This window comes from Palaemon carinicauda, chromosome 25, assembly GCF_036898095.1.
Source record: "Palaemon carinicauda isolate YSFRI2023 chromosome 25, ASM3689809v2, whole genome shotgun sequence".
Classification (NCBI taxonomy): Eukaryota; Metazoa; Arthropoda; class Malacostraca; order Decapoda; family Palaemonidae; genus Palaemon; species Palaemon carinicauda.
This window is the reverse complement of record NC_090749.1, coordinates 70,944,819-70,958,547: the sequence shown is the minus strand read 5'-3', so window position 1 is coordinate 70,958,547 and position 13,729 is coordinate 70,944,819. Positions and strand designations below refer to the sequence as shown.

Genomic DNA, 13,729 nt, shown 5'->3' with positions numbered 1-13,729 from the left:
CTCTCTCTCTCTCTCTCTCTCTCTCTCTCATACACACGCACATTTATTATGTATAAATGGCTCAAAGAAAAAGTTTGGAAATAAATTAGGTGGAAAAGGTACCGTAAGAGAAAAATAGGAAAAAGGTGGTTCTCTCTCTCTCATAGATGATGTGTATAAGACTTCTAAAGAAGAGATTTTGAAATAGGTGTAAAGGTTATCGTAAAGAAAAATTAGGATATGTTTGTGCTCTCTCTCTCTCTCTCTCTCTCTCTCTCTCTCTCTCTCTCTCTCTCTCTCTCTCATTAAAGAAGGTGGAGAAGAGAGGGGAAGGAGAGGAAGAAAGAGGGAGAGGAAAGAAGAGGGAAAATGTAGGTGATGATGATGGTAGGGAAAGAGGAAGTAGAATTCCAGCATCATTATACGACTAGGAGGAACATAGAGAGAAAAAATAAGATGATACTGACATGAAAGAGAAAAGGAAAGGCTGGAGTAAATTCAGTGGAGATGAGGAGAAGAAAAAGAATATCAACAAAAGGAGAAGGTTTAAAAAAGGATGAAGTGGAGATGAAAGACAAAATCCACAATAACAACAACAACAGCAACAACTGATTTTGAACATCTCTGACTGGTGTTTGCCAATCGGGGGTTCAAGTCGCGCTCATACTCGTTAGTGCCATTAGTGTCTGCAACCTTATCATCCATTGTGAGCTAAGATTTGGGGGCTTGGGGGAGCCTATAGGTCTATCAGCTGAGTCCTCAGCAGCCACTGCCTGCCCCTCTCTGGTCCTAGCTGGGGTGAAGACGGGCATGGGCGCTGATCATATAATATATGGTCAGTCTCTAGGGCATTGTCCTGCTAGCTATGGCAATGTCACTGACCCTTGCCTCTGCCATTCATAAGTGACCTTTTAACCTTTAAACAACCACAACAACAACAACAACAGCATGAAAAATGTAGCGAACGGTTGGAGAAGTTACGTAGGAAATAAGGAAAAAACGAAAATAAGTATAAGAGAAGAATGAGGATGAAACGAACCGCAAAGTAGACTAAACAAAATAAGGCAATTAAAAAGAAAGGTAAGAAAAGGATGTATAGAAAACTAGAATTATATAACAATGATAACCAGTGAAGCGTGAAACCATTAAGAAGAAAAAGATGTAGATGAAGGAGGAGAAATAGTATGTGGATAAAGATGATATAAAGAAGTAATGGATTTTTCTAGCAATGAAATTCTCAGTCAAGAAACCTATTTCTTGATTGAGTCTGAAACGAAAAATACAAGTAAACATGTTTGAAGGCTTTTCTCTTAATTGATAATTTAAATATGACTTCTAAATTGTTATCTCTCTCTCTCTCTCTCTCTCTCTCTCTCTCTCTCTCTCTCTCTCTGAGAAAAATGTATGGTCCAATGATTTTCCAGAATTCTCTCTCTCTCTGTCTCCCTCTCTGAGAAAAATGTATGGTCCAATGATTTTCCAGAATTCTCTCTCTCTCTCTCTCTCTCTCTCTCTCTCTCTCTCTCTCTCTTTAAGAAAAATGTATGGTCCAATGATTTTCCAGAATTCTCTCTCTCTCTCTCTCTCTCTCTCTCTGAGAAAAATGTATGGTCCAATGATTTTTCAGAATTCTCTCTCTCTCTCTCTCTCTCTCTCTCTCTCTCTCTCTCTCTCAAAAAAAAAAGTATGATCCAAGGATTTTCCAGAATCTCTCTCTCTCTGAGAAAAATGTATGGTTCAATGATTTTTCAGAATTCTCTCCCTCTCTCTCTCTCTCTCTCTCTCTCTCTCTCTCTCTCTGAGAAAAATGTATGGTCCAATGATTTTTCAGAATTCTCTCTCTCTCTCTCTCTCTCTCTCTCTCTCTCTCTCAAAAAAGCATGATCCAAGGATTTTCCAGAATCTCTCTCTCTCTCTCTCTCTCTCTCTCTCTCTCTCTGGCAGAACATCACAACACATTTTGCGGTGAAAAATGAACGTGAATGTATCAGCCAGCTGTATGCTACCCTTCTCGGTCCTTTTACATCACAAGAAGAGCTCACCAAAACAGCATTCATATATATGCCACATCCACATCACACTCAAATATATATGGAGGAAATCACATTCACGGGACTAGTTCATTTTTGTGCATATCAAGTAATCTGGAATTTTCAATTGTCTGTTTGCTGAATTAAAAACATTACGAATGCCAATATACGTTCTCAGAAAAAAAGCATATTCCATTTAAGGTAGTAGGTTGGCCAGGGCACCAGCCACCCGTTGAGATATTACCGGTCAAGAGTTATGGGGTCCTTTGACTGGCCAGACAGAACTTCATTGGATCCTTCTCTCTAGTTACGGTTCACTTTCCCTTTGCCTACACATGCACCGAATAGTTTGGGATATTCTTTACAGATTCTCCTTTGTCCTCATACACCTGACTACACTGTGTTTACCAAACAGTTCTTTTTCACCCAAGGGGTTAATTACTGCACTATAATTGTTCAGTGGTTTCTTTCTTCTTGGTAAGGATATTAGAGGCTCTTTAGCTATGGTAAGCAGTTTTTTTTAGGAGAAAGACACTCAAAATCAAACTATTGTTTTCTACTCTTGGGTAGTGCCGTAGCCTCTGTACCATGGTCTTCCTCTTCCATTGTCTTGAATCAGAGTTCTCCTGTTTGAGGGTACACTCAGGCACACTATTCTATCTAATTTTTCTTCCTCTTTTCTTGTTGTAAGTTTTTATAGTTTATATAGGGGATAATATGTTACTCTTCTTAAAATATTTAATTTTTCCTTGTTTCATTTTCCCACTGGGCTACTTTCCCTGCTGGAGCCTTCGGGCTTATAGCATCATGCTTTTCCAAGTAGGGTTGTAGCTTAGCAAGTAATAATAATAATAATTATAATAATCACATATACTAATATTGGATGCATAACGATGTTGAGTAGATCGCAAATATGCACAAGGTTACTATACGATTATATCAAATAGATACCCAGGAACACTATGCAATATTACAAAATCACATACAATGTATACAACAACAACAACAACATATACAGACGTTTCTGGTCCACTGCAGGACAAAGGTTGCAGAATTGTTTATTCATTTTGGGGTTTGGCCAGTGCACATCCAGTGCAGATTGGTGATGGTGGGAGATTTTTGTCTGATCGCTCACAGAAAGCCAACCTAGTCTGGGTGCCCTAGGCTAATGCAGTTTTGCGGATCATAGCGATACACAAAGCCTTTCACCATGGTAAGGTATCCCCACTCAGAAAGGGTACAGTGTATACACAAGCATACATATCAAAATACACATAACAAGGTCAATAAAGGTTTAAAGGCCGTTCATGAATGACAGGGGGCAAGGGACAGTAACATTGCCCTATCCAGCAATACAATACCCTAGAGACTGACCATATACACATATGATCAGCGGCCAACCCCCCCCCCCCCCAACCACCCAAGCGAAGACCAAGGAGGGCCAGGCAATGGCGGCTGATGACTCAGCAGATAAACCTATAGGCTTCTCCCCCATCCTTATCTCACAAGACAGAAGACAGGTGAGGTTGCAGCAACCAAAGAAACTAACGAGTTTGAGCAGGACTGCCACCCCAGTCTGGCGTTCACCAGTCAGGGACGCTAGCACATTGGCCACCACGTAATGCATAACGCAAAACGAAAATAAAACACACATACTGTACACACAGAGGCAGTACAGATAACAAGGACATTATTAAAGCCCTTGCACTAAGTACAGCAAAGACAGTCTACACATATTCCCCGACGTAAAGGAGGCATGTCTGAGGCGAAGCGATTTATCTGTTGGGTTGCAACCGCTCTGAATGAAACGCTACCACAGATGACCATGCAAATGACTCCCTCCCCTCTGGCATTGTGACTGCTGTACATCTTGCCTGGCGCATCTCACCTCCGGTACTTATTGCCGCGAAACCTTTTTGTTGACGTTTTGCGCCCGGTTGGGGAAGGGGGGGGGGGGGGGGGGTTGTGGGTCGTCGTAATGTTTACAGGAGTTTTCGAGCTTTTTTGAGGAGTTTACCATCTGAAATTAGATAGTTTCCTTTCACTTAACAGGTTTTATTATTTTTCTTTACAAGCATATACATGGAATTTATCCTTCTAATTATATTATAGCATGTGTATTTCTGTCAAATTACCGTATATTGTGCTATTTTGTTTCTGTAGGTTATCTTCATTTTGAAACTTTTTTTTTTCTATTTGTACATTTAATTTTTTATTTCGCGTGAAACTATTTTTTTTTTCTTTTTAATTTTGAACTGTGTTCACCTTCCTTTTACTGGCCTCTAAAATTATCTAGTTTTCTTTCACTTGACACGTTTTATTATTTGATTTATGCTTTTCAATTATCTTATGGCTTGTGTATTTCAATCACATTACCCTATATTTTGCTATTTTGAGTCTGCAGGTTACCTTTTTGTACATATTCTTTGTGCCCTTCATATTCTAGGTTTTATCTATTCAGAAATCTGTTTAACTTTTTTTTTTTTCTATATGGAGGGTATTTATCGCGTGCTTATGTCTATATGTTTTCATAAAACTACTTTTTTATATTTTTGTGCAGTTTATGAGATTGTGAGCTGAGGTAGTTTTATGTATATGCAAAACCGATAAGAGGATTATTTAGTTTATATTAAATTATTTTACCTGCATAAGATCAGGGGAATTGCATCTCATGGTTAATTATGCTAATCAGATGGTCAAGCTTTGATATAAAAAAAAGTAGTAAGTCAACACCTGGGAAGAGACTGAAAAGGCATTATCAAATGGTACAGTACTCATGCTTACGATCACTATTATTATTATTATTATTATTATTATTATTATTATTATTATTATTATTATTATCATTTTTAATTGCTAAGCTACAACCCTAGTTGGAAAAAAAAGAATGCTATAAGCCCGTGGGCTCCAATAGGGATAATAGCACAGTGAGGAAAGGAAACAAGGAAAAATCCAATATTTCAAGAACAGTAACAACACATAGATATAAACTTCAAAATTCTTAACAAAATAAGAAAAAGAGAAATTAGAAAAAAATAGAACGTCTGAGTGTTCCCTCTAGTAAGAGAACTCTAACCCAAGACAGTGTAAGACCATGGTACAGAGACTATGGCACTACCCAAGACTAGAGAACAATGGTTTGGTTTTGGAGTGTCCTACTAGGAGAGCTGCTTACCATACCTAAAGAGTCTCTTCTACCCTGGCCCTATGTCATGCCAAATACAGCAACAGCTCACCCAGCTGTGAATAGGTAACATGATCTAAAGATATCAAGAATAAAAGTGTTTTGCTGGATGTTGTCCAAGGAAGTTTTCCCATTTGGGGATCTTCGATAAAGTCACCGGTAATTGGAATAAAGTTCTGATTAGCCTTCACCTCATTTGCTTACGGCACAAATGACTCAATATTCTTCGTTAATAGTTTGATCCTGAAGTTTCTGTAAACACTGACCTAAATAGGAATCTTTCCAGGTAGTTTTTCAAAAATCTAAGAAGATTTGCTTTTTCTTTTATTGATTTAGGAAATATCTATTTTTGGTCAGATTATACCTGGCTACCAAAAATGCTAGATATGATGGACATAAAGATATCCTACAAGGCTCCCATAACACAAACTGAAGCCCCAAAAACCCAAAATCGGAAATTATGGTCTTTGCTATTATAGGAGAATAATATACACTGGAATAAATTTACGAATTGAAAGGGTAAAATTCACAGTGTCCTAGTTATCGTCATAAAAGATATAATAAGATATGTTGGAAACCAGCAACCCGTAACTTTGTAGTGTCACCCTCCAGTTATATATAAGAACAAGCAAAAATTACAGCCGTTTGTATTCCAATGCAGGACAACCGCCTGAGACATGTCAATTCAATTGGGGGTTTGACCAGTTTGCATTACCTCACTGTATATATATATATATATATATATGTATATATATATATATATATATACATATATATATATATATATATATATATTTATATATATATATGTATATTTATATATATAAATATATATATATATATATATATATATGTATGTATATATATACAGTAGCACTAGGTAGGCTATAACTATAGTCGGAAAAGTAGGCTGCTATAAGTCCAAGGGTCCAACATGGAAAAATAACCCAATGAAGAAAGGAAATCAGGAAATAAATAAACCACATGAAAAGTATTGAACAATTAGAATAACGTATTTCAAGTACAGCAACAATATTGAAACATATCATACATATATAAACTATAAAAAAGGACTTAAGTCAGCCTGTTCAATATAAAAACTTGTTCACAGTTGGAAAAAAAAATTAAGAATATTGTATAGTATTGAGCCTCGTAAAGGAGAAGGCCTGACTATTTGAATTAACTGTATGCCTAGTATCAAGAGCAGGAGCTGATGAAAAAGGGTTAAGCTACAAGCAAAATGAGTGGCAGATGTCCCTTTATCACTGAATTAGTTAATAAATTAATATACTAACAAATTAAGTTGTTAAATATGTACACATCAACGTGACATCAAGCACAACTGGATATATATATATATATATATATACACACACACACACACACACATATATATATATATATATATATGCATTTTCTATATGCATATTGTCACACCAAACCTTCTCTACTTGACATTTCCTTTTAGCAATATTTATTTTTTTTTTCTTTCAGATTTTTAAGTAAAGATAATACTCCAATTATTATATTGACTATGAAGTCTTTGTAATAATGAATTGTCATAGGGTCAGAAGAAAATATTAAAAATAAAATATCAAGGCCCATAAAAAGTCCTTTCTCTTCAGTCAGCATAATGATAGTTGACATCTATTCCTTGTTATAAATAGATAAATAAATATAGATAAATGTAAATGACACGATATTTTTTAGACCAGCCCAAAAACAGATACGATGCACATCATAGCAATAAACTCCACTAATTCAATTCTGCTTTCATAAAAACAAAAGTGTTACAAGTAGGAAAAGTAGAAAAGTCACAGTAATAAAAACTGAATATATATATATTTATATATATATATATATATATATATAGATATATATATATATATATATATATATATATCTATATATATATATATATATATCTTTTGGCGAAATCAAAATATGTTGTTTATTATTGAGTGGTGGAATCCTTCAGAATACTAAAAAATACCACAATACCTCAGAGAATAGCCATAGACCTAAGTCTTATCCTTAGCCTTAGCCCTAGCCCAACCCTAGCATTGTAGCTAAAAGCATTATCTGTTAATGTGCTGTTTTTATTGATAGGTGGAATCTTTCAGAATACTCAAAAAGACCACATCACTTCAGAGAATACCCCTAGCCCTAGGCCCTGTCCCTAGGCTTAGTCCTAGCTCTACCCTATTCCTGCTAAAACGTGAAGTCAGACCATGCCAGAGATACGCTACCTCGTCCTTGTTTCTGGCGAGCAATTAGCAATCCTCTCCTTGCAAGCCAATTGCAACATCCAGTTTGCAAACAGTGGAGAATACTGTAGCAACAGCTGTAGGTCAACAACTGTAGATATCTCACACTAGACAGTTAGTGAAATGTATATTTCGCGTTTCTGTTTCTTTAAGAGTGATGAAGATGAAATGGCCGGGTATATATAGGCCATGGCACTGATAGCCAGCCTTTTCATACGTGGCTGCATATATATTCTCTTGATTTTTGTGAGATTTTTTATTTTGCGTCTGAAATTTACTTGTTATTTTATCATTTTTATTTCCGTGTATCCTGGGATTTATTTATTTTCCACTCGAAAGCACTCTCACGAGCTCTGCTGATAAAGATACTTTATAAATATTCTCTTCATGATCACTCTCATGAGTTTTGTTGATGAACATATTGTGTTTTATATATATGTTTATATATATATATATATATATATGTGTATATATATATAGATATATATATGTATATATATATATATATATATAAATATATATATATATATATGTATATATATATATATATATATACATATATATATATATATATATATCTGTATATTTATATATATATAAATATATATATATATATATATATATATCTGTATATTTATATATATATGTATATATACACACACACACACACACACATATATATATATATGTATATATATATATATATATATATACAAATGTGTGTGTGTGCATTCATACATGTATACAGTATGTAGATATGTGTATATAATTTTTTACACATGTTTAGCCATTATAATTCTTGACTGCTTAATTATCTTTTGTATATTTTAATTCCATGCGTGTATGAGAGAGAGAGAGAGAGAGAGAGAGAGAGAGAGAGAGAGATTGTATTTTAATAGCACACCTTATATATTTTCCCCCACTAAAAATGTTAATATATAAAGAGAAACTTTTAAATCCATTAAAGGTTATTTCAAGAGAAATGCTGAAATTTGAGAATGAGAGGGTTTATTTGCACATTTAATAGAGAGATTTAGAAAGTTATAATTGCATATTTACACTGGGAGAGTTTTATGACTTCGGTTTTCTGACCGTGAGAAATTTCAGCTGTTTCGTCTCCCATATATATATATATATATATATGTGTGTGTGTGTGTGTGTGTGTGTATATCCCTTTCTTATTGTGATACCTTAACGTAGTGAAAGGATTTCTGATCACCTTGATCAGCAAAGCTGTACTAGTCAAGGTCGTCCATACTAGGTTGGTTTGATGTAAGTGATCAGAAGAAAATCTCCCACCATTGCCAATCCGAAGTATAAAGGTTGGTGATGAAAACTGTCCAAAATTCCAAACATAAATTGACTTTTTTGAGGCTTTTGTCCTGCAGTGCACTAGAAACAGCTGCGTTTGATGTTATTGTTGTACTTATACTGTATATGTATATACGATTTTACATAAATTATTGTGTATACTGAAATTAGTAGGAGTTTTATTAATAGCTACAATAACGTATAAACTTCTCAAACTACCTCACCCTTTTTAGACACAAAGTTTTCCAATGAAAACTTATATCGTATCGGGAAAATGAACTATGAAAACTTTTTACCCATTAGAGATTCCTGATTTAAACTCTATCCGAATTCAACTTATATATACTTGTTGGCCTTAGGTAGCCTGAATTTACTTTTGATGTTTTGATATTAGTGAATGAAGGTATTTATGTAAGTATTTATCTTGATACATAAATACGCAATCACACACACATGCATATATGTGTGGGTATATACATTTTAATACTGCGAGTTTGTGATAGAGGGAGAGTTTTTTCTGAATGGTCTCAGCAAACCATCCTAGTTTAGTTATGCCTTACTAGTACAGCAGGGCATCAGATAAGCACCCCACTTATATATGTTGATATGATACCCTTCAGTTGAATGACGTTAAATGCAATCCCCTTCTCTTCCGAGCTTTGACCAACCATAGCCGACTAACCAATATGTACAGTTGGACGTAGGAATTCCTGGTACACCTCGCTCTGAACGAAATGCACCTTCTCACACCCTTACTGCGCCAAGTAACCAAACAGCTTGTGCAAGGAAAAATGGCATAGTAGGTAGCGATTTCCCAACGAGCAGTTAGGGTGTGAGAGGGTAGCGACGTGGGTCAGAAATTTTTATGTACTATTGTATCTCACTCAAATCTGTATCTCATTCTAATCCTAGGATTCCAAAAGAAATAATTGCGGATATACAATAAAATATCATCGTTTCAAAGATTTATTGTACTTCACAAGTATTTGTTTTAGACTTGTTTCCTCATTGGCCTTTTTAAACCTTTATTAACGTATTTGCGATGCCTTCACTCGTGAGGTGCATAAAATATATAACTAATTAACAATTTATCATCTCAACTACTATTTTAGATATGTGGCTCATTGCTCTCCGTGAAACTTAACGGAAATAGATTATTAATGGCACCCTTTATGGTATTTTTAATTGACATTCTTGTTTACATGAGGGCCACTATCTAAACTTCTTTGTTATTCGATATTACCCTTAATGACCTCTTCTGTTTTCCACTGGTTAGGCTTCGTTTACTCCCAGAAACAGGTTCAATTGACTTCACTTGTTAAAGCCCAATGACATAAGTTTTAGAATCAGGATCAACTGACATCACTTGTTAAGACCCATCGACGTCAATTTTATGATGTTCTTCCCCAGAGTAAGATTCGATTGACTTCACTCTCTTGTGCCTGCGAGCTGTTAGGTTGTAACTGAGAGATTCTCGTGAATGCAACTGAAGTTTACTAGGTCGGAGCTTGAGTATTTATACAATCCGTTCCGGTCAAAAATAAGGCTCTAAAATTCAAACACAATGGTCCAGGAAAATACAAGAATGAATAAGTTATCAGTGACAGGGGAGAGCGATAATGACAATATACTAAGAATAAGAAATACCATTACAGTGTACGAGCGTGTGTGATACACGTGCGGTATAAGGCTCTCCCCACCTACAAAAAGGCATACATGGGAAATATGGCTCCCTACTATTGAGAGGCGTAAAGTATGCGGGTTATCTGGCAGTAGATATGCAGGTTTTGAGGAGGCATGCTTTCGGCGTACGATGGATCACGAGGAAATGACCCATGTAAGGGGCCATTAACGGTGGATTAGTAGTGTCATTGCGCAGAATGACATCCATTGATATAGCTTTTGGCTTGTAAGTCTGCCAGCATAGAGTAAATTTTTCCACAATGTGACGTAGGCGCTTGAGATTGTCGGAGGAGGTTGCAGATGGAAAAAATTCCGGAGGGACGACCGGCTCATCGCCATGCACCATTCCAGCTGCTGAGACATCCAGGGCATCTTTAGGAGTGGTCCTTAGTCCCAGGAGGACCCAGGAAAGCTGGGTAAACCAGTTGAAGTCCTTGCAGTGGGACATCAAAGCTGCTTTGAGGGTACGGTGACAGTCTTCAACCATGCCGTTGGTAGTAGGTTTGTATACGGTTGTCTGAGGAAGGATGATACCCCAGGAGATTCGCTAATGATGTTCACAATTGAGAGGTGAAAATGGTACCCCTATCGTAATTAATATGCTCAGGGATACCAAATCTTGCCATCCATCCTGAGAGTAAGGCAAATGTACATGACATGGACGCTTCAGTTTCCATGGGAATGGCTTCAGGCCAACGTGTGGAGCGGTTGATGACAGTAAACATGTAACAATATCCTCGAGATGTCAGAAGGGGACCTACATCATAGACGTGAATGCTGGCAAAGCACCCTTGAGGTTGATGAAAGGTGCCCATTGGTAAATCCGTGTATCTATATACTTTTGAGGTTTGGGATGAAGCACAGGCACATACCCAATCCTTAGCATCCTTAGTAATGCCTTGCCAAAGGAACTTTGTCTTTAATAGCTGTGCAGTAGGACGGCACGAGGGATGTGAAAGGCCATGAATGAAATCGAACTCATATTGGCGCATGAGAGAAGGTATCCATGGCCCAGGTTTACCAGTATTGATGTCACAGAGGAGCGTAGTGGTGGAGTCGTCGAGAGTGACGTCCTCCCAACGGAAGGATGTGCAGAATCTCCTACATGCTTGATATTTTGGATCTTTTCGTTGGGATTCTGCCATGGCGTTCTAATCCAATCCCAGGTGAATGGCACCCAATTTGTTTCTTGACAGGGCATCGGAAAGGGATTCAATTTCCCAGGGATGTGCTGAAGGGTACCATTGTATTTAGCCATGGCAGAGAGATGTCAGCGTTGATGGACGGGCTGTCGAGTGAAGGCATGTACCAAAGTCATGTGGTCCGTGCAAATGACGAGAGGCACCAAACCTTTCAAGAATGGCAGAAAAGATGGACAGCCAAGTGCACTGCCACCAATTTGCAATCGAAGATAGTGTAGCCGGATTCAACCTTGAAAAGTTTTCTACTGAAGGGCAAGGGGGGTGGGGGGAGGGGGGCAAGCCGTTGACTACCTGCTCGAGGACTGCCCCCATAGCTACGTCGCTGGCCTCGGTGGAGAGAAGGAGAGGTGCATATGGCACAGGAAAAGTAAAAGCTGCAGTGGTTGATAGGGCATTCTTTGCATTGCAGATGGTAGCTTCTTAAAGGGGACCTCACTTTAGGTCTTTTGGCTTGCCCTTCAGGGAGGTGTACAGAGGGGCAAGAGTGGTGGTGATGGCTGGTAGGAAATAGTAATAATAGTTGATCATGCTCAAGAATTCTTGCAGTGCTCTGACGGTCGAGGGCCTGGGTAAGTTCTGAATGGCTGCTACCTTTTCCTGGGAAGTGGTGGACTCCTTCAGAAGTGATGCAGTGCCCTGAGAATGATACTTCGTTGGCGACAAAGGTACACTCGTCGTATCGGACTACAAGGCCGTTCTGATGTAGGCGGTCAAGCACAATGTAACTGAACTTTATTCAGTCGGACCTTGAGTATTTATACGACCCGTTCTAGTCAAGAACGACACAAAACTTCAAACACAATGATGCATGAAAATACAGGAATGAACAAGTTATCAGTGATAGGGGAGAGGGATAATGACAATATACAAAAAATACGAAATACAGTTACAGTGTACGGGCGTGTGTAATGTTATTCAAATGATGTTTCTCTGTAGAATTAGGTTCAACTGACTTCACTTTTAAAGCCCATTGACGTCATTTCTATGATATTTTTCCATTAAATTCAAGAAGTGTACTTGTCGTTTTACTTCCTGTCTTCAGTCTATGGTTTATGCTTTCATGTTAATCCAAGATCGAGTTTATCTTCCATAAACTACCATAATATCGTACCTTTACTTTAAAATCTCCAGAATCTCATTTATTTTCACTCATTATCACCAAGGATTTTGTTTATCAAATCCTGCGAAACTTCAATTTCCTTTTTATTTCATCGTTCATGCCCGAATCTCCTTTTATTCTTTCTTGCCAATCGAAGACAATGCTCCTGTTTTTTTTTTCAATTACAGAGACAAATTAACTTCAGCTGATTGTTTGCTTCTAAGTTTGGGTAAGAGCTATGGAATTTGCTCGATGGAGCCTTAATTAATTCTTAATTAATCTCTCTCTCTCTCTCTCTCTCTCTCTCTCTCTCTCTCTCGTAAAGGAATCGAAAAGAGGAACAAATATAGATTAAGGACGAAAAGTGATCCCCTCTCTCCGAAAGCGTGATATTGGCTATGACTTCGACGGCACTAATGGCTTCGATAAGGATTGGTTTAACGATTGTAATAACAATCCATCTTCCGCTGTCGCCCGCATCAAAAGAGAAACTGTAATTGATGGTAATTAAATTGGGGTAATTAATAGGCTTTATATCTTTCATTATATTGGGGAGATATCAGTTGTCTCTGAGATGGATGGTTCAACGTATTTGAAGGCGAATGAAATATTTGTTTAATTAAGTTCCCGTTCATTAAGTTGTGTCTGAGTTATGGGATGGATTCAGGGGTGGCTTATATTTATGTATATATTTGCTGGTGTTCCTGTCCCGTCAAAAGTGACGGAAATATCTGGGATATTTCGTAATTGTCTCGTATTTATTATACATCTCTATGATGTTTTGCTTTTTCTGATTTCTTTAAGTTTGTGATAATTAAACACAGACTCCCTGACCATGAAACGATTTGTATATATATATATATATATATGTGTGTGTATATATACATACATATATATATATATATATATGGTCATCATCATAATCAACGACAACCGTTACTAATCCACTGCAGAACAAAGGCCTCAGACATGTC

General features: G+C 37.0%; 1 protein-coding gene across 1 annotated transcript; it reads right to left on the bottom strand.

The window, feature by feature from the left end:
* Positions 1-11,011: 11,011 nt before the first annotated feature.
* On the bottom strand, positions 11,012-11,599 carry LOC137619067 (uncharacterized). The gene has a single exon (XM_068349264.1). It carries the CDS (start codon positions 11,597-11,599, stop codon positions 11,012-11,014), a length of 588 nt encoding a protein of 195 aa, XP_068205365.1.
* Between the last annotated feature and the right edge of the window lie 2,130 nt (positions 11,600-13,729).

Excerpts from the sequence above, each read along its gene's own strand:
- LOC137619067 (XM_068349264.1), bottom strand. The coding sequence starts at position 11,599 with ATGGCAGAATCCCAACGAAAAGATCCAAAATATCAAGCATGTAGGAGA.